General features: G+C 37.5%; 1 protein-coding gene and 2 long non-coding RNA genes across 3 annotated transcripts; all 3 read left to right on the top strand.

Moving 5' to 3' along the window:
- Window positions 1-841: 841 nt before the first annotated feature.
- Window positions 842-1588, top strand: LOC123504199. The gene is made up of 3 exons (XR_006674742.1): window positions 842-938; window positions 1062-1323; window positions 1416-1588. It is a non-coding gene; the product is annotated as an uncharacterized LOC123504199 (long non-coding RNA).
- Window positions 1589-7278: 5690 nt separating this feature from the next.
- On the top strand, window positions 7279-7907 carry LOC123504208. The gene is made up of 3 exons (XR_006674753.1): window positions 7279-7383; window positions 7508-7769; window positions 7860-7907. It is a non-coding gene; the product is annotated as an uncharacterized LOC123504208 (long non-coding RNA).
- Window positions 7908-9919: 2012 nt separating this feature from the next.
- LOC123504132 lies at window positions 9920-24435 on the top strand. Its single transcript, XM_045254456.1, is given in 11 exon segments — window positions 9920-10068; window positions 12304-12541; window positions 12860-13330; window positions 13449-13517; window positions 13733-14247; window positions 14250-14556; window positions 15504-15666; window positions 16414-16503; window positions 17981-18104; window positions 21020-21182; window positions 22271-24435. Coding segments are annotated over 10 exon segments (2106 nt in total). The 5' UTR covers window positions 9920-10068; window positions 12304-12353; the 3' UTR covers window positions 22287-24435.
- Window positions 24436-25460: the final 1025 nt, after the last annotated feature.

Here is a 25460-nt window from a genome sequence, read left to right as displayed (position 1 = left end):
ATGCAATGTTGAATCACCTACAGAGAAATGAATTTAACATTTAAGTACCTTAGATGAGTGTTTTAGAATACATCACGAGACTTTTTTACTCAGAAGTTCAGCTGCATTAGTTCTAACAGAGTTGGTGTGCCTAGGCAGCTGACTGTGTGGGGTCTTACGTAGAGGCTAGCTAGATTTCTTTCATTACATAAGAGTTTCTTTGGTTTGTACCATATTTAAATACTTCCCTTATGTGTTAGTGGATTCTGTTAAGTACATGCATCGATGCAGGAAGTTATCGTGATTATGCAGTGAACGGATGTGTTAGTGCATAGAATTATGTAATGGTTGTTAGTTGGTGACCAGATTCGCTGCAATCGAATGTTGTGTAAGTGTTTTTTGGGATCATAAGGGCGATTGTTAGCATTATTTTTTTACTCATCGGGATGGAGATAGATATGATGACATGCACACACTGCAACTGAACAAAGAATATCGGTGAGCTGTGGTGATCGAATATTAAGGGATCGTGAGATGGCGAAGTGGTTGCGGGAGCAGGTTGGAGGAGGGTAGTTGGGGTAAAGTGGGGTAAGATTAGTCACGTGACTGGACTCAGTCTGTGTCCGAAAGAGAGCGCGCTTGAAATATTATCATATTGTCTAAATCTCCCATAGTTTTGTTCATTTCTCTTCTTGTATAAATAGATATGAGTTTAAACAAAACCTTGCCCCACCCTATACTATGAGGAAAATGTGCAGATGTGATCTTTAGATGTGTTAGTCAAATGTAGAACCATGGAATCGGAGAGATCGGAACCAAGAACGCTTTACTCAGAACATTACTCCAGTCTTCTCGTGGCGTTGGTTTGTGAGTGACGCGGGAGTGCCGGCGGGTTTGCGAGCATTCCGGGTAGTGCTATTTGGCCCAAACCTCACTCCTCCCTTCTTCGCATCGTTAATGTAAGTAATGCTTGCGGTTACATACAGTGGATCGAGCCACGTTACTTATTTATCATTCATATACTGATTATAATATGATTAGATCTAGAGCCATGATACTAATTCCATTTTTTCTTCTTACAGGTAAGTACCATGTCACAGCTCATCGCGGGACTGCGTGGGACAGCGCGGGAGCTTCTCTTCGGTGTCAAGGAAAGTGAAGACTTTTTCCTAGGCGTTAGGTTGATAGGTTGCTAGGCTCCTAACCCTTCTTTCCTTACAGGTACACCTTAATTGCTTTTGAGTACTTACAGATATGTCAGTCGAAGTTGCCGCAGAGCGGGTGCAATGAGAGTTGTATGGCAGTAAGCCAAGGAAAGGAGTGCTGCGGAGTCATTCATATAGAGTAAGTATCTGCAAATTACGTGTTATTTATCATTCATTAATTACAATATGCCGCAACTTATGTGCATTGATTTTTTTTTTTTTTTTTCCCAGGAATGTGCGAGTGATGCATTGAATCTGAATAGAGGTGGCGCGTGTCACAGTAGCTACTGACCAGCACGTTTTCCAGTAATGACGAAGTTGAGTTGGAAGTACGAGAGGAATGCTTAAGAAAGAGCAGGCGTAATTGATGTTCAGATCAAAGATAGCAAATACAACATTCTCCAAGGTAATTATTTTAATTTGTTGTCTTCCAGGACACTAATCTGTTGCCTTGCAGAACACTAATCTGTTGCCTTGCAGAACACTAATCTGTTGCCTTGCAGAACACTAATCTGTTGCTTTGCAGAACACTAATCTGTTGCCTTGCAGAACACTAATCTGTTGCTTTACAGAACATTAATCTGTTGCTTTGCAGAACATTAATCTGTTGCTTTGCAGAACACTAATCTGTTGCCTTGCAGAACACTAATCTGTTGCTTTACAGAACATTAATCTGTTGCTTTGCAGAACATTAATCTGTTGCTTTGCAGAACACTAATCTGTTGCCTTGCAGAACACTAATCTGTTGCTTTACAGAACACTAATCTGTTGCTTTACAGAACATTAATCTGTTGCTTTACAGAACACTAATCTGTTGCTTTACAGAACATTAATCTGTTGCTTTGCAGGACATTAATCTGTTGCTTTACAGAACATTAATATGTTGCTTTACAGAACATTAATCTGTTGCTTTACAGAACATTAATCTGTTGCTTTACAGAACATTAATCTGTTGCTTTGCAGGACATTAATCTGTTGCTTTACAGAACACTAATCTGTTGCTTTACAGAACATTAATCTGTTGCTTTACAGAACATTAATCTGTTGCTTTACAGAACATTAATCTGTTGCTTTGCAGGACATTAATCTGTTGCTTTACAGAACATTAATCTGTTGCTTTACAGAACATTAATCTGTTGCTTTACAGAACATTAATCTGTTGCTTTACAGAACATTAATCTGTTGCTTTACAGAACATTAATCTGTTGCTTTACAGAACATTAATCTGTTGCTTTACAGAACATTAATCTGTTGCTTTACAGAACATTAATCTGTTGCTTTACAGAACATTAATCTGTTGCTTTGCAGAACATTAATCTGTTGCTTTACAGAACATTAATCTGTTGCTTTGCAGAACATTAATCTGTTGCTTTACAGAACATTAATCTGTTGCTTTACAGAACATTAATCTGTTGCTTTACAGAACATTAATCTGTTGCTTTACAGAACATTAATCTGTTGCTTTACAGAACATTAATCTGTTGCTTTACAGAACATTAATCTGTTGCTTTACAGAACATTAATCTGTTGCTTTACAGAACATTAATCTGTTGCTTTGCAGGACATTAATCTGTTGCTTTACAGAACATTAATATGTTGCTTTGCAGGACATTAATCTACTTCTTTCCTCAGCTAGCTAAACCAGGCGACAATGAGCAGCTGGTCACTGTGATACCCCCCCCTTGAGGGGCTAATACTCACTTCGGTGAGGGGGACCTGGAGCCATGCAATTCTCTCTCTCTCTCTCTCTCTCTCTCTCTCTCTCTCTCTCTCTCTCTCTCTCTCTCTCTCTCTCCCTATCGATTTATAATCTATTTATCAATCTCCATTGTTCAAATTGAATTAATCTTTTTTGTATTTTCAGTAAACACAGCGGGAGACGTAACATGTGATAGAGAAGTTAAACATTCAGTGAAGACATTGATGGTGCACATGGCTGGCTGTCTGCTGGATGACTAAACAGGTGACTGCTGATGACGGTGATGGAAGAAGAGACTCGTGGTGCCATTGGCGTCTGTTGGTGTAGCTGATGATATAATCCGGTAAATCTTTATAATCCAAATGTCCAATCAACTTTTGTATGAGTTGAGTAAAACCAATAAAATGTATTAAAGTCGTTCCTTCTTTCTTCCTCGTCCTCTACATGAGACGCAAAATATGTTGTTCATTGATCATAAACTCGTGTAGGTTGTGATTGTGTATGAAGATTCTCAATGGAGTAGTAATTTCTTCGGCGAATTCAGCGAAAAATTTCTTGCCTAAACAGGTTCTTACTTTCAGGATTTATATTTAGGTTAAAATTAAACACTGATTTTATATCTTTTTTTTTCTATTTTCTATCAGAGATACTACTGTAGGTAGAAAACAGGTTATGATAGCACTAATAACTCGGAGTTTTTTTATATTACCAATAGAAATCAAATCTGCTTTGGAAATACAAAGCAAAATATTATAAAAGAATCAATTACGATAACCATGAAGAAATTGAGATAATATCTACTATAGGACACTATATAGAGTAGTCGTGGGTGGAAGTGACGAGACAGAATGCGGATCACAACTCCCCGAATGGCGCCACTTGTTTTCACTTGCGAAACCCTTGGAGAGCGGGATATCCATAGCTTTTACATTATGAACTCTAAGTAGAATTACATTATATTACATTATTGCAGTCTGGTTTAGAATGTCACGAATGTCACGACGAAAGGATTATATACAGATGTTTCAGACCTCTACTACAAATGATGGAGATTATAGGAAGGTGTGTGTGTGTGTGTGTGGATGAGTGCTTGTGTGCGTTTGTGATTCTATAACCTATCACGCAGCGTTTCCTTCCTCCCACCACATAGCCAGGGGCGGGCGCTGTGGGTGGCGCGTCTGGGCGGCATCTGCATCTGATCCCAGGCGCCGTGGGTGCAGGAGAGGCTCATTGTGGGTATGGTGAAATCCCCGGTGGAGGGAAGCAAGATCGTCCCCATCCCAAGGTGCTGTGTAGCGCCGGTGTCGGAGAAAAACTATCGCCCTCATACCTTTCCTGCTCTCCTTCACTGGCGGTCCACAAGTGTGTCTAGGTGTTTATTGCTTCTCCTCAGGCGCCCACTATAAGATATCACGAGGAATGCTTAATCTAGTGCATTTATGCATAGGATTGACCAGTACACACACACACACACACACACACACACACACACAGAGAGAGAGAGAGAGAGAGAGAGAGAGAGAGAGAGAGAGAGAGAGAGAGAGAGAGAGAGAGAGAGAGAGAGAGAGAGAGAGAGATTGCAGGCTGGTGGACACTGATAAAATGGCAGTGTCCACCTGCCTGCAATCCACCTGACAGTGACAGTGGAGGAAAATAGTATGCCTGACAGTGACAGTGAAACACAGTGACGTGGGATGTGCGTGTGCCTGACATGACAGTGCTGATCAGTGGCGAGGGAGGTGCGCAACTGACAGTGACAGTTTTATGACACCCTCGCTCACAATGCCGTCCCCGGGAGCAGCTTTAGAATGAGCGTCACATGCCAGTGCACGCTCTTAGCTCACGAACTCAGCTCCAACTGTAAACATACTTATGTGTAAAATATGTATGTTATGTGCATTAAGTTTAAATAAAAAAGAGAGAGAGAGAGAGAGAGAGAGAGAGAGAGAGAGAGAGAGAGAGCATGTTACTTCACTTCCTATGTATTAACAAAATGCCTATTGTTACCATCATTGCAATAAATGTGAAAGCTTCCCAAATGAACAAACGATGATTTATACATTAAGACTGTATCATACAACACTGTTAAAGGTAATCAGTTTATTTGGAAAGGAGAAAAAGTGTTAGTTATCATATAATTATGTTGCAGAATTTGCCATTAAGAACAGCATTCCATGTTATTTCGATAGCCATTCGTTGTACACAGGCAGCATTTTAGGAATTTAAATTCTAGAGACTTTTATATGTGCAGCGCTAGTGTGTGTGGGGCGGAGGGACGCAAACTGTTTGCCGATGGGTGGAGCGGGGATGGGGTGTGTGTGGGGTGAGTGAGTGGCTGTCCAATGCATCCCTGTTGTGTGTGGGTCCTCTTCCCTTCCCGCTCCTCCCCACTCAAGAGTTAGGCTGCGCGCTGTCCCGTCCTGCGAGGATTCATGTAACGTGGCAGTATTGTGTAATGCATAAGAATGTTAACGATATTTTTGTTGAATGCCTGAATTTTATTAATTGCTTGAGAAGAATAATACATATATGCGAAATATTTTTCATAGATCTTAAGCCATTCGCAGGGTGTACATGCAGGTATCTATTCTCTTCTCCTCATCCATAAGTCTTGTACTTGCCTGAATTTACTCTACATATACCTACCTATTCGCTATCCATATCATTACGTGCACAAGATACTAAGTGATATTATCATTTTGTTCCTATGTACTGTACAGCATTAAGATTTAGGTCACTCGATAAGTTACCTACGAGTCTAGTGATTAGTTTTCGAGTCCCACACTGTATCCTCTCCTGGGCCACCTGTACAGCATCATGGTCTGGGTTAGTTATCAGTTACTTCTGAGTTTAGTGGTTAGTTTCTGTTACAAAGCTATCTTATTCTTTCCCCGGGCCACCCCAACAAGTGAGCCTCGCCCTGCCTTGGCCGTCCCCTCGTGCCGGGCCTCCGTATGCTCGTTTCCGTGATACTGATGTACCCCGGTTTCTTCCAGTGAAAGTGTATTACCCTCAAGAACATGTGACAAATGCTGCCTGTAATGTATAAATCAATATGTAAATTGGTTTGTGTATAAATAATAACTATGTTTGATGCGTGTGAGTTTTCTTTAACCAGCCTCGTTGACTGTAGGTATACAAAGCTTGGAAGAAAAAAAATTATACCAACTAACAAGAACACTATACATGAATAAGACCTGTTTGTTTTCTTTTTTTTTCATTTCTTATTATTTTTATCTATCAATATCTATCAAGTCTTCTCTAATTTTCTATTGTTCTCGCACCAGTAACCTTATCTGATCACGCTTTACTTCGTTGCTGTTCTCTCTTCTATCATTACTCAAAGACTGTGCTTCATTAAAACAATAAGTTGTATTCCCAATAATGTATATCTGTTCGCAATAGTCCTGTGTCATTAGTAAAGGTAGGCGTACGTGACTATACCCACGTCGCCCATCTTGCTTCCTACCTTACCCCGCCCCCCTCCGCAACTTCTATCCCCCATCCACACCACGTCACTAGCCTCACTCAGGGTTGGACTCCTGTTGACCACTGCATGTCTCGATGCAATGTTGAATCACCTACAGAGAAATGAATTTAACATTTAAGTACCTTAGATGAGTGTTTTAGAATACATCACGAGACTTTTTTACTCAGAAGTTCAGCTGCATTAGTTCTAACAGAGTTGGTGTGCCTAGGCAGCTGACTGTGTGTCTTACGTAGAGGCTAGCTAGATTTCTTTCATTACATAAGAGTTTCTTTGGTTTGTACCCTATTTAAATACTTCCCTTATGTGGTGGTGGATTGTGTTAAGTACATACATCGATGCAGGAAGTTATCGTGATTATGCAGTGAATGGATGTGTTAGTGCATAGAATGATGTAATGGTTGTTAGTTGGTGACCAGATTCGCTGCAATCGAATGTTGTTTAAGTGTTTTTTGGGATCATAAGGGCGATTGTTAGCATTATTTTTTTACTCATCGGGATGGAGATAGATATGATGACATGCACACACTGCAACTGAACAAAGAATATCGGTGAGCTGTGGTGATCGAATATTAAGGGATCGTGAGATGGCGAAGTGGTTGCGGGAGCAGGTTGGAGGAGGGGTAGTTGGGGTAAAGTTGGGTAAGATTAGTCACGTGACTGGACTCAGTCTGTGTCCGAAAGAGAGCGCGCTTGAAATATTATCATATTGTCTAAATCTCCCATAGTTTTGTTCATTTCTCTGCTTGTATAAATAGATATGAGTTTAAACAAAACCTTGCCCCACCCTATACTATGAGGAAAATGTGCAGATGTGATCTTTAGATGTGTTAGTCAAATGTAGAACCATGGAATCGGAGAGATCGGAACCAAGAACGCTTTACTCAGAACATTCCTCCAGTCTTCTCGTGGCGTTGGTTTGTGAGTGACGCGGGAGTGCCGGCGGGTTTGCGAGCATTCCGGGTAGTGCTATTTGGCCCAAACCTCACTCCTCCCTTCTTCGCATCGTTAATGTAAGTAATGCTTGCAGTTACATACAGTGGATCAAGAGCCACGTTACTTATTTATCATTCATATAGTGATTATAATCTGATTAGATCTAGAGCCATGATATTAATGTCTTTTTTCTTCTCACAGGTAAGTACCATGTCACAGCTCATCGCGGGACTGCGTGGGACAGCGCGGGAGCTTCTCTTCGGTGTCAAGGAAAGTGAAGACTTTTTCCTAGGCGTTAGGTTGATAGGTTGCTAGGCTCCTAACCCTTCTTTCCTTACAGGTACACCTTAATTGCTTTTGAGTACTTACAGATATGTCAGTCGAAGTTGCCGCAGAGCGGGTGCAATGAGAGTTGTATGGCAGTAAGCCAAGGAAAGGAGTGCTGCGGAGTCATTCATATAGAGTAAGTAACTGCAAATTACGTGTTATTTATCATTCATTAATTACAATATGCCGCAACTTATGTGCATTGATTTTTTTTTTTTTTTTCCAGGAATGTGCGAGTGATGCATTGAATCTGAATAGAGGTGGCGCGTGTCACTGACCAGCACGTTTTCCAGTAATGACGAAGTTGAGTTGGAAGTACGAGAGGAATGCTTAAGAAAGAGCAGGCGTAATTGATGTTCAGATCAAAGATAGCAAATACAACATTCTCCAAGGTAATTATTTTAATTTGTTGTCTTCCAGGACACTAATCTGTTGCCTTGCAGAACACTAATCTGTTGCCTTGCAGAACACTAATCTGTTGCCTTGCAGAACACTAATCTGTTGCCTTGCAGAACACTAATCTGTTGCTTTACAGAACACTAATCTGTTGCCTTGCAGAACACTAATCTGTTGCCTTGCAGAACACTAATCTGTTGCCTTGCAGAACACTAATCTGTTGCTTTGCAGAACACTAATCTGTTGCTTTACAGAACATTAATCTGTTGCTTTACAGAACATTAATCTGTTGCTTTGCAGAACACTAATCTGTTGCTTTACAGAACATTAATCTGTTGCTTTGCAGAACATTAATCTGTTGCTTTACAGAACATTAATCTGTTGCTTTACAGAACATTAATCTGTTGCTTTACAGAACATTAATCTGTTGCTTTACAGAACATTAATCTGTTGCTTTACAGAACATTAATCTGTTGCTTTACAGAACATTAATCTGTTGCTTTACAGAACATTAATCTGTTGCTTTACAGAACATTAATCTGTTGCTTTACAGAACATTAATCTGTTGCTTTACAGAACATTAATCTGTTGCTTTACAGAACATTAATCTGTTGCTTTACAGAACATTAATCTGTTGCTTTACAGAACATTAATCTGTTGCTTTACAGAACATTAATCTGTTGCTTTACAGAACATTAATCTGTTGCTTTACAGAACATTAATCTGTTGCTTTACAGAACATTAATCTGTTGCTTTACAGAACATTAATCTGTTGCTTTTAATCAGAACATTAATCTGTTGCTTTACAGAACATTAATCTGTTGCTTTACAGAACATTAATCTGCTAGCTAGAACAAATCCAGGCGAACATTAATCTGTTGCTTTACAGCATTAATATGGTCACATGTGATACCCAGGCGACAATGAGGGGCTAATACTCACTTCGGTGAGGGGACCTGGAGCCATGCAATTCTCTCTCTCTCTCTCTCTCTCTCTCTCTCTCTCTCTCTCTCTCTCTCTCTCTCTCTCTCTCTATCGATTTATAATCTATATCAATCTCCATGGTTCAAATTATTATTATTTTTTTTTTTTTTTTTTTTTTTCAGTAAACACAGCGGAAGACGTGACATGTGATAGAGAAGTTAAACATTCAGTGAAGACATTGATGGTGCACATGGCTGGCTGTCTGCTGGATGACTAAACAGGTGACTGCTGATGACGGTGATGGAAGAAGAGACTCGTGGTGCCATTGGCGTCTGTTGGTGTAGCTGATGATATAATCCGGCAAATCTTTATAATCCAAATGGCCAATCAATTTTTGTACGAGTTGAGTAAAACCAATAAAATGTATTAAAGTCGTTTCTTCTTTCTTTCTCGTCCTCTACATGAGACGCAAAATATGTTATTCATTGATCATATGATCTTGATGGTACAGGTGACGCAGAATTTCTTCTGGGTCAGGCCTTTGTATCGGCAGCAATAAACTCGTGTAAGTTGTGATTGTGTATGAAGATTCTCAATGGAGTAGTAATTTCTTCGGCGAATTCGGCGAAAAATTTCTTGCCTAAACAGGTTCTTACTTTCAGGATTTATATTTAGGTTAAAATTAAACACTGATTTTAGATTTTTTTTTTTCTACTTTCTATCAGAGATACTACTGTAGGTAGAAATCAGGTTATGATAGCACTAATAACTCGGAGGTTTTTTTTTATATTACCAATAGAAATCAAATCTGCTTTGGAAATACAAAGCAAAATATTATAAAAGAATCAATTACGATAACCATGAAGAAATTGAGATAATATCTACTATACGACACTATATAGAGAAGTCGTGGGTGGAAGTGACGAGACAGAATGCGGATCACATCTCCCCGAACGGCGCCACTTGTTTACATTCTTGTGCGCGGCGAGGTGCGGGTGTTGTCATGGAGCCGCCGAGCCCTCCCTCACTCTCTGCCACTTGCTTCCTAGCTCTATAACACTAAGTAAGACACGCACTAACACTCTGAGAAAAATCTATAATCACACTAATATCGGGTAAGGTTTAATTAATGTCAGCGTTTTTATTCGAAGGTTCGGTTAGGTTATGTTTACGTTGATTAAGATCTTTAATTTTGATTATTTTTGCTCACTGAGGAAATAGTGATTTGAGAAGGCTTCGTTATTATTGCAGTTTCAACCAATGCAGCACATGTAACTCTACTCATTCTCACGGTCTAGATCACACTTATACGATCATTTCTAACCCCATTTTACCCTATCGGAAATTAATAATAACTTTAGAAAAGAATTTAGGTTAGGTTTGGTTTCCCACCCTAAAACTCCGCTTTCCCAGGAGGTCCCCAAGCTTGTTAGACATAAGGAAAAAGAAATACAAGATAGAGTATATTGGTTAAAACTGTAAAATTACCACTCATGCTTCACACAGGAATTTGTAGGGTAAGGTAAATTTCATAATGCATGAAAGATATACGTGCTGTGAGAATACTCTGTATACTATACAGTTTTGAAGGTATCACATGATATATCTGTCTTCCCTTCTTATTTACTTCGCTCAGTTAGTGGGAAGAGAAAGTTAAGAATAGATGGAAAGTTTAGTGTCCTGTATGTTATGTATATGATAGAGTGGTGGTGGAGATACTGTGTGTGTGTTTATGTATTTAATCTCTTGGGTTTACTTTGTTATCCATGTTTGGGAATGTTTGCTTGTATAGCTAGCATGGTACCTAGTGCTAACCCCTTCCCGGCGGAGGATCTATATATATAGGCGTTTCGAAAACAGGACTTTTTGTAGGATCATCTATGTATAGATGCTTGTTCTTATTTAACTTGACTAAGTTGTGTCATCTGTATATGGACGATTCCTTACAAGTAACAAAATTCATAAAATAAATCATTATTTGGCATCCCATACACCCAAACACTGGTCAACATGGGCTCTCAAGGCCGGTCACTGCTTGTGCTTTGTTGATGGTGGATGTGCTACACACAACAGCTAATACTGGAAATATTTGCATTATTTGCACTTATTTTTATCATTTGCCTATCATGTCAAAGAGAAAGAACTGTACCACATGCTAGCAACATTGCCTAAAAATGAATAGGTACAAAACAAGTACATATGTGAAAGAAATACAAAGAAGAGTGGAAGTAAACTACATACAGGTCACAAGTCCTGGATGAGTAACTAAAACATTCACACAAGTATATTGACATATATTATCACCAATCAAACATAAACAACACTTATATATTGATTCAATTATTGTTTGTTCAGTTTTGCGGCAGAGTCTATATAGATCTGTCACTTGCTTAGTTTTGCAGCAGTCTTTATGCAGACTCAATTGTTTGTTCAGTTTCGTAGCAGAGTCTGTGTATAGATGTCAATCACGAGTACCCATTTGCAGGGAAACTATATATAGATGTATGGATAAAAGTCGGTAGCATCTATATATAGACGATTTTTTATTTGATAGTTTGCTCATCTGCCCTGCCACCGGGAAGGGATTAAATAGGTAAGTTGTTATCTGTCCTGGCCCTACTTTTTAAGGTAGGATGTGGGTTACATTTGTTTGTTTGAATTTATGTGTGTCGCCTGTGTAGTTAGTTTATGATGGCCTGGGAAGAGTTTGTCAATGCAGGTAATATCAGAATTGCATCAAGTGTTTTCATGTATTTATAATTTTCTGGTTGCCAAAAGTTATGTAGTATCTAGTATGACAAAACTTATAAAGAACTGGATGTAATGTGATTAAAAGTTTATAAACTTTCGTCCCACACACCAGAGATCTCATTGTTACAGTCTGTCTATTCTAAACTAGTTAATGGGTCTCAGTCTGAGGAAGTGGATAATTTGGTTACCTTATTGATGATATAATTAATTTAATGTATATACCTAATACTTATTTTCTGTTGATTAATACATACAATTATATATCACAAGGATAGACCACTGTTTTCCTCAAAACCTAGTGGCCAGTTTAGAATAGACAGAGTGGTGTTGGGCAGGGCTGGGCTTTCCCGTACTAATTCATCGTACTTAATTCTGCAAAAACTATACTAATCATATAGATGGTAACACTGACAAAATTGCAGCCTTGGCCATTTCCTGCTCATGACAAGAATTAATTTTTAGTAATATTAGTTTTGTGTTGTCCTTTCCTGTTTTAATTTATTTTCATGTTATTTAGATATTGTGTGAGTGTTTATGACTCGCTTCAGGATAATAGACACAGCACGATGAATTAAGGAATTTGTTTTTTTTTTTTTCAGTAATGATGTAGTGTTGGTTGATGTATGATGTTGACCTGAACATCTAGAGAATGATGATGACTCAAGATGAGGAGGACCTGGAGGAGGAGTTACGGTGTCTGGACATACGAGAGGACCATGGAGCTGAGGACAGTGATGTCACCCCAATTAACACACCTCCCTGCACCCCACCAGTCCTCTATGTCAAGAAGTATCCACCATTCAAGCCCTTTGAAGAGAGGCACAAAGAGACAGAGAGGTAACAGAATAATTGATTGGATTCTGTATTCTTGAAGAGTAATATTCATGATAGTTATGTGAAGGAAAGAAAAGAAAAAGAAGTCTAATGGCATGTCGTTATTTATTTTACAAATACATATGTCAGTGAATTTAAGTCTGTACAATATGTGTATGAGTATGTAGTTAATGCCTTTCAATTATTTAGTCCTCAGCTTTTTAGGACATTCATGCATCCTGGTTACTGTAAATAGGGTTTTAGTGATCTGTAACTTATCACCTGTAACTTTTCATAACATTGCATCATCATCTTTGGTTTACTATGGGTTACAATTTGCAGGCATTCAAGACTGGATGACTTTGACAGCAGGAGTGAGTCATCACTCTCGTGGGGAGATGATGAGTTTGAGGGTGAAGCCACAAGACAAGTTGGAGCACTGTTTGATCAGCTTGATTCCCTGCTCTACAAAGAAGAAACTCCACTGTCTCCCATACCATACTCACTTGAAACAAGCAGTAGCTCTAACTCCCCAGTTTTTATCAAGAACATTGATCATCCTCTAAAATCTGCAGGAAACTTTCAGGAAGTAATCTCAAAAAATGCTTTCCACAACCTTTCAAGACTGACTAGCACTAGTGACTCTGAGAGTTCTTTGACTGCAGATCAAGTCATTGATGTAGAAGATGTCAGTTCAGAGATTTTTTATGACAGTGGTAGATTGGTCACCCATAGTGGGCCAGCACCTCACCAACCTTCCCCAGAACTACAGGAGGAATGCCTAGATTGGGTGGATCAGTTTCCTCACTTCAGGTGAGAATATTTATAAGCTTTACCAGTAGATTAATAATTAACAGTGTAATTATTTTTCATGACTGTATTAGCCATGTGGTTCATGTTGCATATCATTGGTTTATATTTTACATTTCAGGATCAGAGGTTATCAGCTTTCTTCTGAAATGATGAACATCCTTGACCACTGTTTAGACACTGAAGCTGAGTAAGTATATGTCTCCTTTCACTCTTGGAGCTTCTTTTGTGAAAAGTATGACGACTACATTCAAAGATGTAATGGCAGCTTTCTTGAAAATGTAATATATAGTCACTTCTTTAAGTTACAACCAAAGAGCCATAAACATATTCTTTCCTTCATTTAAAGACGATGAAGACCCAGTACAGATCTATAAGATTTTTAATGCATTCTTTTGTTTCTAGATCTCAAGAGAGTGATTATGAAGGTGAAGAAGAAACAATTGCTCAAGATGGTGATTTCTATCACTTGCTGCCCCTAGTAACCTGCAACAGTGCCAACCAGACCAAGGAAAGAGCCAATCCAAAGAGGGAGGCCCCCAGTAGCAGAGTCTGTAGTGGATCAAATGACCCAGAAGTTTTGAAAGAGCAAGTCTTAATAATGCTATTTGACAAACTATGGTCATCCATGACAGGGATTATTGAGCCTCTTCTTCACCAGTATGCAAAGTATGTGATAGAACAGTCTGTGCAATACTCGTCTCTCTCAAGGGAGTCCAGCACTAAAGGATCTAGAGTAGGGAATCAGATGTTTAATAGAAAAGTGAGTGAAGAGTTAGTTAGGACAAAGCCAAAGTTTCCAGTGCCATCAGATGCCTTACACAGACCCAATAGTGGAGCATATGGAAGGAACCACAGTGCAAACAGGCCTTTGAGCAGTATGCGTCGGCCACTCAGTGCTGCCAACAGACTACAAAGTGCTGCTCTGTGCCAGATGTTCACCAAGAGGAACTAGAAGACTTGTTACAGGTTTCTCCCAAGGTCTTGCAGAACCACGAGGACAGAGGGAGGAGCCGTACTTCCTCAGCCTCAACCACTAGAGGATCTTCAGCACAGTCTTTCAAGTCACAAATTTCCCTTCCTTCCTTGACAACCCCAAGGACGCCTGTACATAGACCAGTGTCATCAAAAACTGCCAACCATCTCCTCACCCCCATGAAAGTGGAGGCTCTCACCAGCGGGGTTGAACAGCGACCCGCATCTACCTCATCATACCATTCCCGTGCTAGGTCAGTGTTTTCTATGTATTGTGTAGAAGTAAAGAGGAAAAGGCTTTTGTATGCATAGTAAACAATGCATTACAGTTGTCAGATGTGTCTGTGTATTTACATGTGTGGAAGTTAGTTTTGATTTGCATTGCCCAGCTCTTGTGATTACAAGATCAAAATTAAATTGCATAATTTCTTGTTTCAGTCATGCATATGTTTATTTTTATAACTACAAAGAAAACTTTATAAAAAGTGCAGTATACAGTATATGTTGTGCATTCATGAGGCTCTTGTGTAAAGTATTGTTTTGGACAAGAAATATAAGGGCATGCAGTATACCTCATTGTGACTCTAGTGCTACATTGACATCTTGAATTACTCAATTTACTTTCTTCATGTTCCTTCAGGCACATCGACTAACTCAGGGGAAGGACAGACAGCCATATGAGCTCTATACTAACTGTCCCAGCTTGGATTGTCTCTGTATTATAGAGTGAATGTACAGTTATATTTATTGCTGTTGTCCATATCACCCATACTGCCTCTAATGTACAGCTTTTTATGTCATAGCCTTTAGCGCCTGTAGGTATACTTGAAGAGTATGGAAAACGCTATCCCGGTATACTTGAAGAGTTTGGGAAACGCTGTCCAGCTTCTATCCATTAGCGGCACAGGCAATTTCATTTATAGTGGTACTCATATTAGGGCCCCTATCACCACCCAAGCACATCTATGGTATAAGGCAATTACACCTCCATCTTGAGGTATCATGATGACGCAGATAACTTTAAACCACTCGACAAATTACAAAGTTTCAAGCCGGTACATGGTGGGATTCATACCTATGCATGGACATCTGCCCGATCCCATGGTCATCACCTTATCCACTACACCACCGTCTCTCCTAACCTATCTCTGTATCTAGCTATGTTTGCTTTTGCAACACACTGTTCACAGTCTGCTTACAGATTTCAAGAAAGACTGCAGCACATCAGCCGGCAGGGAACAATCCAGGAAACTCGGGGTGATGATCAGGAACTGGAGGTAGAGGAGGAAGCCAGTTCAGTGTGGTCACGACACATATCCTTTCTCCCACCCATTTCTGATAACAGCGACGCCACCTCATGCAAGGTAAGAGGTCTTGAATTATTTATTTATTCAGAGAAGGACTAAAATAGAGATAGGAGGCAGAAGCTTCTTTGGCATCACTTTACTGTCCCTTTAAGTTTTGACTAAAAGCACTAAGAAGGATATTTGTAAAACATTCATAATCATCTACTTAACTTTTGTACATTCATGATCTGAAGTCAAGTAATGTGTACTCACTTCCACTTCACTTTTGTTGTTTGTTTTCAGTCATAAATACTCTGTTCTCCTTATTTAACTAAACACCTGATTGATTCTAAGCTGATTGGGAGACTGACAGTGAAGGGAAAGTATTGAACACAGTGGAAGTGTGTGTGGCATGTGACTTGACCATTGACAATAGCTGCACCAAAGGATATATGAACATTTTTAGAGGAAAGTGTGGACATACTTGGGAGAGTGCTTAATATATATGTTGTTTTCTCAAATATAGTAGTGCAGCTGTGCTCATATTTATTTTATTTTATTTTATTTTATTTATTTATTTTTTTATTTATTTTTTTTTTTTTCTCTCTAGTTCCATGAATCCAATAAATTTTTCCCATAGGTTCTTTAGTTGCTATAATAAACACTACATTGGGATGAATCTTGTCCTTTGTCATTTAATTTACTGTGTATATGATTACACACACACTATCAGGGACAGTGAGGCCTCCTTTGTATCCTGGTTGAAGAGTCCACTTTGTAATACAAAATTGGTATGTACTTGTTGACATCCTTGCATACTTGCAGAGTAATGTAGGCCCACATGGAGGGAGGGCAGCTGTTCTAGCCAAAAGAAGGGATTCAACTGAGGGAACTCTTTCTCTTGTTCAGGATGTTGTGAGTAATGGTGGAAGGTTTTATGGAGCATCAGTTATTGCTTCTATTGTGTACCCTTGATTTCATGGACTGAAAGCTAGGAAAGGTATGAGGAACACTAAAGAGATTATAATTTTCAGAAGTGTTGTAAACCTTACCTTGTTGCATTATCATATCAGATGCATACCCAAGTGAAGTGTAGCTCATATTTGTCACATTATTTTTTTTCGTGTTCCACACCATGCTTCACCCAAGGCGACAGATATGAACCTTACTTATGTCAAGACTGAGTTCAGATTCTTGATCAGTGAAATAGAATGGAGACTTGTCTAAAAATGTACTGCCTGTATACCAATATATTATGTATTTTCTTCATTATAATCACTATCATAACTGGCATTTATAATGAAAGAAGCCAATAGATCCAGGCCAAACACATAAAGTCTACTGATAGTTTGGCATGACTTTGGAGGGAGGATTCTGGCAGATCTTAATTGTTAGCAGACCAGTACTCAGCTGCTAGTCAGAGTGGTCTAATTTTAATCAAGGTTTTCTATATTTTGTTGATTTTTTCCACTGCAATATTGAAAACCAAGGTCCATGAAAGCAAGGGTCTTTAGTGCATAATTGCTTCGTAAAAAAAACTGTAGTGTTATATTTTCAGAGTTGAATTTTCTTAGTTTTCTAAAGCTTCATAAAGCAGTAGTAAAGCATCTTAGCTCTGCTTTTATGTATTGAGTTCACCCTCTCAGTGACAGCAGACTTGCATTTACACATACTCTACAATGTATTGTGATGGTTAAAGTAAGGATTTGGTGAATGAGAAGCTTGGTATATCAGGTAGAAGTGAACCAGTGAAAAGTGAAGATGTTGAGAGATAACTCTCATAACACTCTAAGGCGATTTAACTGTATGAAAAGAATGGCATAAAGTAAAGTGGCTGAGATACCTATTTTAGCACAGTAGATATGATATACAGTGAAATTAAAAGACAGAGTGAGCATGAGCAGTGAGGCTAATGATTCTTGAAACTTCTGATTGTTTAGTGAAATTTTGTTTTTTGTACAAGATTATCAACAATTGCGTTGTATTGTCAGGAGGAGATAGTAGACGGTTGCCAAAACAATAATTACTCCCAGTGACCTCTGAAGCTCTGAATCGAGGGATACTGTGAACTTTTCTTTAACCCAGCTGTGATATACAATACCAAGTGTTTTGGTTTTTGAAGAGGGAAGCAGTGACCACATAGTATTGTTTGAGATAGATAGCTAGCATTGCCATAAATATCTCCTGAACTGTTAAAGCTTTCAACAATTGTTTTTATAGCTTATGAATAAAGCTATAGAACTAACGTTGCTTTGAATAAAAGAAAAGTCCATTAATTCAGACTACTTTTAATACCAGCATGCTTTTGTCAATTTAACTAGATTACATTGATCTCATTGAAGTTACTAATAGTTAATGTCTACAGTTTCTAAATCGACTATGCTTATACCAGCAGCCACAGTCCCCGGTCATGACAGGGGAGAGCCCTCTGCTAGCTACCCTTAGTGTTAGAGGCAAGCCGCTGTTGGCATCACATCGCTCCCACATACACTCCAGGCCTAGAAAGCACGTTTTAGGTAAGCTGCTTCTCTTTGTTGTTGTTTTGCCTAGTTAATAAATCCCTGTATGTGTCTTGTAGGATAGAGCAACCACAAGGTATGCATGCTGTAATTAATGTAGTGATGTAGGAAAGATGTAAGAAAAGTTTAGCATAAAATCTTAGTTATGTAGTGGTTGTAGTGGCTGTGGGGAATCTTTTGAGTGCACGGTTGGCAGTTCACAGAAGTAGTGTAAGTATGTAACAATTAGAAATAAATATTAGGGTGTGCTATCCTCCCATTGTGTATTACCTGGATTGTATTTATGCTAAACTTAACATTGAATAAATACGACTTACCATCATCCATCATCAGCATCACTTCAAGCTCATCTTCTGACAAAAGGTAATTGAATGCCTTGAAGGAGACTCAGGAATGGAAATCCTATCAGATCAGAAGGAAGGAATCTAAGTCTGATCTTTAATGGATGAGTGAAATAGAACAATCTCCGTGTTAAGCGTTTTGGTTGTATGAAGCTTAACTTAGTTTGGTTAGCAGGCCAACTGTAGATTCTGTAGGCCCACATAAAGTTATGAAGTTTATTGTTTTTATTTATTGTCCAGCCGAGCGATTTCACTGGTAATTTTAGTGTTTCTTAACAACCCAGGTGTACAAGGAAAACTCAGTATATAAAAGTTAGTATATTATGTACAAATTTACAAGTGCTGTCCACACGCCACGTACAAGTACATACGGAAACGTGTTTTAAACTCGGGAAAATGTTTGTAATGTCACTGAGTTCACCAGAGTCATTAAGTTCCCGCAGCACACAGTTCACACGCACACACACTTGACGCACCCTGCACTTCCCAGTTGCCGGTTATCTTCTTTCTGCTGGCCGTCACCGGCGCCCACCGCGCCCAGCCTCCAAGATGCTGACACAAGGGCGTCGGTCATGTGACGGGGGAAATCTCCACTGGGTGTATTGTGTCGTGCATTACATTTATTTCTCACTGGTAGTGATACCTATATAAAATGCATCCTACCTATGGAGATTATATTAATTATTTATTTATCTGAGTACATCATGAATGCAACGAAGTACGTACTAGTTAGTTTTATGAAATAGGGAAGCACCTGCAACCCCTGTTTAAGGAAAAGGCGAGGTCAGCATTTACACATGTTGCACCACATTATGAAAGATTGCATCAGATTTCTCTAATGATTAATATACTTATGTACAATGGTCCTACCTATCATGTGGCGGGTACAGCCGTGTACCTCTAGAGATGGAAAAATTGGAGTTTTTTTTTTTTTTTTTTCTCAACATTTGTGCCAATGTTTTAGTTCATGTATTTCAAGTTCATAACCAGGAATCATATAGTGCATATTGTACTAAGATTTTTTTTCAACACATGCACAAATTATTCAGCTGTCATCATCCTGTTGTAGTGTTTATTTTTAACAATCATTTAATGTTGCTGCTAACCTTTGCATTTGTATTCATTCTTGTTAATGCTTTCAATTACTTTGGATCTTCCTTTGGTTTTTAGAAAGATGTGTAGACAAAGGTATAGAATAGTGTATAAATCCCTAAATTGTTCATTTATTTATTGATGCACTCATATTAACCAAAAGCTTAACATGTCATAAGATATAATGCCATTTGTGTATAAATTTTTATTGTTTTATTTATGTTTCTGTACAGTAGAACCTCGGTTCTCAAACAGTTTATTCCTTAGTGGCATTCAAAATCCAAAAAGTTTGAAAACAAAATTATTTTTCTCACATGAATCAATATAGGAAAACATAACCTTTGGAAAGGAACCAGTTTTCAGATAGATGTGTGCCACTTTATTTTCATTTATACAATGTATTACAAATATATAAATGAGTGAGGGGGTGTGCCTCAGTGACACTTGTATTACGATATGCATGCCAAATTTGATCTTTCAGACATCTTTAAAGCTTAACAGATATTTATCTTTCATATTATGCAATACTAGTCTTACCAGATATGTACTACAAAATCTTGCATGTAGTTTGAGAATTTAATCACCCATTCCAGTAAACATTTGCTATACTATGTTAAGTTTGTGCAGAGTGTTGATCTTCTGGCCTTGATCAAATACACTGGAGTTTAATGGTCAAAGTATAGAAATGTTAATCATTCTTTTTGAGTGTATGTATTTTGTTTTCTGTTCCTCTGAAAGAAAAAAGAAAAATTATGTACAAGAATGGTGCAAAAAATGAGTTATTTATGGTTTGCTGTTCTGTGAGTTCATTTTTTTCAACAACCAATTATCAGAAGAAATAATCTCTTCATAGATAGTGTATGGCAAATATCATTCCACCACACTTAAATAAGCCTTCTGCACAAAATTAGAAATCTCTCAGTCCATTGGGAAAAATTCAATCACTGGGATGCCATTGGTCAAGGGATGTGGCCCACAGGTGTGAGCTACTACCAATTAGGTCAGTCAGTAGCAGTTACTCGCCTGGGCAATCATGGAAATCTCTTATGAAAGACTTCTGTTGCAATCTATGGGAGGCAACTAGGAGTGGCCACTGGATTCATTGTGTGAAAAGGCCTTGTAGATTTAGATCCAAAAGAATGCTTGTGGGATGTAATGAAGAGTGTGTCCTTTGGCATTCTGTGTTGTTTACTTCCTCTTTACAGGGGATGTCATCTTGGTAAAGGGATAGAGGTATAATGTTAGGAACAGTCTTAGGAAGTACAATAGAAGAGACAAATAAAAACTTAATCTCATTATTATCCTCATTACAGGTGGTGGTAAGAGTGATATATTATCTACTTCATGTATCACTGAAGGCAGGATTATCAACACAGATTTAGACTAATAATTGATTTCTTTGTCTTCTTTTTCCTTGCGAGTCCACACGAAGAACAATTTTGTGTAGATGATAGAGTACATGCTTCTCTCCCTTCCCAGCTTCAGGGATGCAGCCAGTTGTTCCCTTCCTCTCATGGGTAATGGAACATGTTGACAGTGGTGCTAAGTCGGTAATGAAAAAACGAAACCTAGTGGCCAAGAATGCTTTTGTCAATGGGGAGATTAAAAATAATTGTTGGATGAGGAGTAAGCAGTTTAAAAGGTCAGAAGATTCAGCCTCCATTGTGCACCTTGTCATTCACACCATGGAAGCACAGCCTGCATGGTGTCTTGTGCTGGGTCATTTTGTTTGTGCTGCATGGTCAGAGCTCTTTTGGATGCATTTTGCCAATCAAATACCCTCTATGAAGTGAGCCTTTATATTATTTACATTATGGCTATTCTTATTACATAACACTTTCCACTGCCACCGTATTGTCCCAGCATAACAAGAAATTCTTGATACATACATGCATGTGAAAATATACATTGCACTACAAAGCTTACAAATACAGCTATTTGTGTTTGCCATTAACTTGTGTTGATGGGGAATGTTTTATAAACTCCTTTCCCAACACCTTTCAAGTTGTACCACTGTGTTTGATTTTTTTTTTTTTTTTTTTTTTTTTTTTTTCCTCAGCTGAGGGAGTTAGGTGCTTTCCTTTATTTCTATATCACTTTAGTTCTTCCAGTCAGCTCAGGATTACATAACCCACTCATAACCCATAACCCATCAGGCTGATTCCTGCTAAAAGAGTCACATGAAGAAGATAGTTATCACTGTTCTCCAGTTACTGAAAGATATTAAGCGTTTTTTTATTGAGAAAAAGAAAGTATATATATATATATATATATATATATATATATATATATATATATATATATATATATATATATATATATATATATATATATATATATGCATTCTAGCTTGTGTATTGGTTTAGTGGAGTGTAGAGTGAAATGCAAATTCAAGATTTGAAATAGTTGCAGGGAAAGTAATTGTTTATCAAAATTGGATACTGTACACTCCCCAACAAATTAGGAGTGATATTAATTGTTCCTTGTTTACAATAGTTATTCTGTAACATTATTTTGTTTCAGTTTAGTTCTCATTATATGTATGTATGTAATAATTATTTTCCTCTCAGCTTATTGTATATTTTTTACATGTAATGTTAACACAAGTCTCCAAATTTCCATCTTAGATTTTGTTTCTCTCTGTGACTAATGTATTGTTGGGATTGAAATATGTGAAATGTTTAATTATCCATGATGTGATAAACCTAACATAATTTTCTTTGCCCACAGGTACTCCCATCATTGAGAGTGGGAGAAGCCAAAAACTAATTCATCCATCCTATAAATAAAGAGGGAGAGAGAGAGAGCGAGAAATGTAAGGTGCTTAGGAGGGTAGAGTGTGTATACAAATATGATATTATTAGTTTTTTAAAAGAATGAAATATATAATTGTGATCTCCAGCATTGCATATGTGTGCTGCTGTTTGTATGTAGCTTGAAATGACTGTTTGTAAAGTATGAAAGATTTAAGTATATATGCATTGACTTATGTATGTGCATATGCATATTCAGGCAAAGGAACATATTTCTCAGAAATTCAGATGAAAAATGAGGATAGAGTTTTCCCACTTAATGCACTAGAAATACTTGACCTATTTCTCTTCATCTAACCATACACATATTGGACTATATTGTCAGCATTTCCACATAATCTCATACTTTGAATCTCTGCAAAACAAAGCATGATGGATACTCTGGCAACGATGCAGTTTGGAACTCCTGTGAAGTAGCATCTGACTGAGACTGACACAGCACTTAGCTTGATCAGCCTTATGCTGCTGTCTGTGTATGACTCTCAAGTTACCTGAGGGTGTGGTGAGGAATGCAAGTGCCTATTGCTGTAGTAACAAAGAAAGTACTGTGTCTGTTGGCTCTTATTGCACTGTTCTGTATCTCAGGGTCATGTTTTGCTCCCATGTGTGTGTAATCTTTTTGTCCTCTTTTTCTCTTTTCTTATTTTGTTAATACTATAGATTTTCTTGATTTCCTTCAATATTGTAGATTACCGAGAAGAATTTATTTTCTCTTACATATATAGTATATCCAAAACGACAAACTTAAAGTGAGAAACTACTAGTCTTAAATACCTGTCTAATGTAATTGTTAAGCTGTACAGAAATCAGAATTGTTTTAATATTGATTATATTATTTCTTTTTATTTTTATATTTGTTTTTGTTTTGTATTTTTACTATCAGTGTTATTATTGTTATTTTATTTCAGGCTTTGTATATGGAATTTTTTATTTAACTAAAGACTGTGAGCCAATTGAACAAGCATCAAAACATGCAGCCACATCAGCCCAATAGATACCTGTATTCTCCAATAAAGGATAATGATGTGTAGTGGCATAGGGTGAGTGTCGTCCAGCAGGGATAGGATGAGTTGTATGTAGCCTCAGTATGAACACACTTGCTGTGCACCAAGTGTTGCTCCAGTGTCTCCCGTCTGTTAACTTTCCTACGTGTTTCCCACAGAAATTGTCTTTGTTGACAGTGACACTTCATTACAGTAACTGACACGTGAATGCAGTCTTGTACAAGTGCAGTGTGCAAATGTTAGTGTTTATTTATTTATTTATTTTTTGTTCTACAACATTTCTTCTGTTTTCCCAGAATGAGGGAGAAGTTCTCAGATTTATGGAATATTTGTGGCCTTATCAACACAAGCTTCCTGAGAATCTTTGATTTTATACATCAAAGATTTACTGTATTATTATTATTCTGGTTGTTATGTATTATTGTTATTATTATTATTATTATTATTATTATTATTTTACTTTTATTATTTTTACTATTATTGTTATTACTTCTACCATCATCATAACTCATCATTATTTAAATTCTTACATGAACGTTATCAAAATAAATTATTGCAACAATTTATCACAATATCGATATCAGGATGTGTTATCCAATCATTATTTTTCCTAAAGTTATTTTACTTAGATCAGTGCTGTTCATACTGAAAAGACAGGATGAACATTAAATCTGATGCTTTTCAATTTTCATAAATTTTCTAAGATAGAGATGAGAATGTAGATTTGGATTTATAATATCTTATTTGAAATATGAATGTTGTTATTGCTAGTGTTGGAATTCTGGGTATATTGATTTTTGGATTATTAGTTAACAAGTAGTAAATTCATCCCCTGTTACCAGTTATTGGTTATCAACGATAAAATTGTCATTATCAATTTATCAGTTGTCATGATTTGTTTTTTTTCATAATGACACTCAGCAGTGTTTATTATGCATTTTGATTACAGTCGTTTTAACTTTGTAATTATCTGGTTAGTATTTTATTTGACCAAGACAGCTGTGCACTTCATTAATCCGTCCAGAGTTTTGTAAGTTATATGTGGTGTCCAGGATAAAGAATACAAATGCAATTGTAACTTTTTGTGTCATTTTTCAGACTTTTTACTAGGTAGTAGTTTAACATGTAGTTACAGTAAGGTACCACCAGAAAGTAACGTTACATGGTTATAGAAAAGTTTCTGACTTGATATTATTAGCAACTAATCACCAACAAATAATGCTTCAGGGCAAACAGGTGTGTATGAGTGAATTATTCTTTGCCAGCACTGTGAGTAGGACATTTATAGATACATACATCTCAAATTTGCATTTCTAATACTTTGTGAATGAATGCAACATAAAAACAGGCTTACACATCATGAATTCTATTAAGGACTCAAATGAATGAAGGAGAAAACTATACTGGACAAGAAAGTCTTAAGAGTTATGAGTTTGCTAAAAGATAAATTTATGGATGGTGATAATAAGTGGAAATAGTACTAGGTGTGGTGGCTATCTCGTAACTTCCCTTATTATTTTATGTTCTTATGCTCAAATATGCCAATGTACAGTTAATGTTCTTAATGGCAGGTGACATTTTATACTTAATGGAGAGTTTTTTTTTTTTTTTTTTTTTTTTTATGCAGGAGGGACGACTGGCCAAGTACTACAAAATATGGAGAAAAAAAAAAAAAAAGGCCTACTGAGTGTCCAGTTCCCTTGCTATCACTCGGTCTTAAATTCTCCAGTAGTATATTTTAGGTCTTCAAAAGGAAACTGTCATGAAATCTAAGAACTGTAGAGTGAAGGGAAATATATATCACAATGTGCAGAACTCTCAACCATTAATATTACAGTGCTTCCAGAGACTCCCTTCAAGCACTGGAGCAATGGTGAAGCTGTGCACACCAAGAAGAATTTGCTGCTCGTGATGTTAGATTTTTGAATTAATTTTTTTCCTTTTCTTTCATTATTTATTTTCTTTATTTCATTCATCCCTTCTGATCAGCTGTTTTTTTTCTGTTTCGTTATATATTTTTCTTACCAGCTGTTTGTTTTTTCTTTCTTTCATTATTTATTTTTCTTTATTTCATTCATCCCTTCTTACCACCAATTGTTTATT

Source organism: Portunus trituberculatus, chromosome 15, assembly GCF_017591435.1.
Source record: "Portunus trituberculatus isolate SZX2019 chromosome 15, ASM1759143v1, whole genome shotgun sequence".
Taxonomy (NCBI): Eukaryota; Metazoa; Arthropoda; class Malacostraca; order Decapoda; family Portunidae; genus Portunus; species Portunus trituberculatus.
This window is presented reverse-complemented; position numbering and strand designations above follow the sequence as displayed.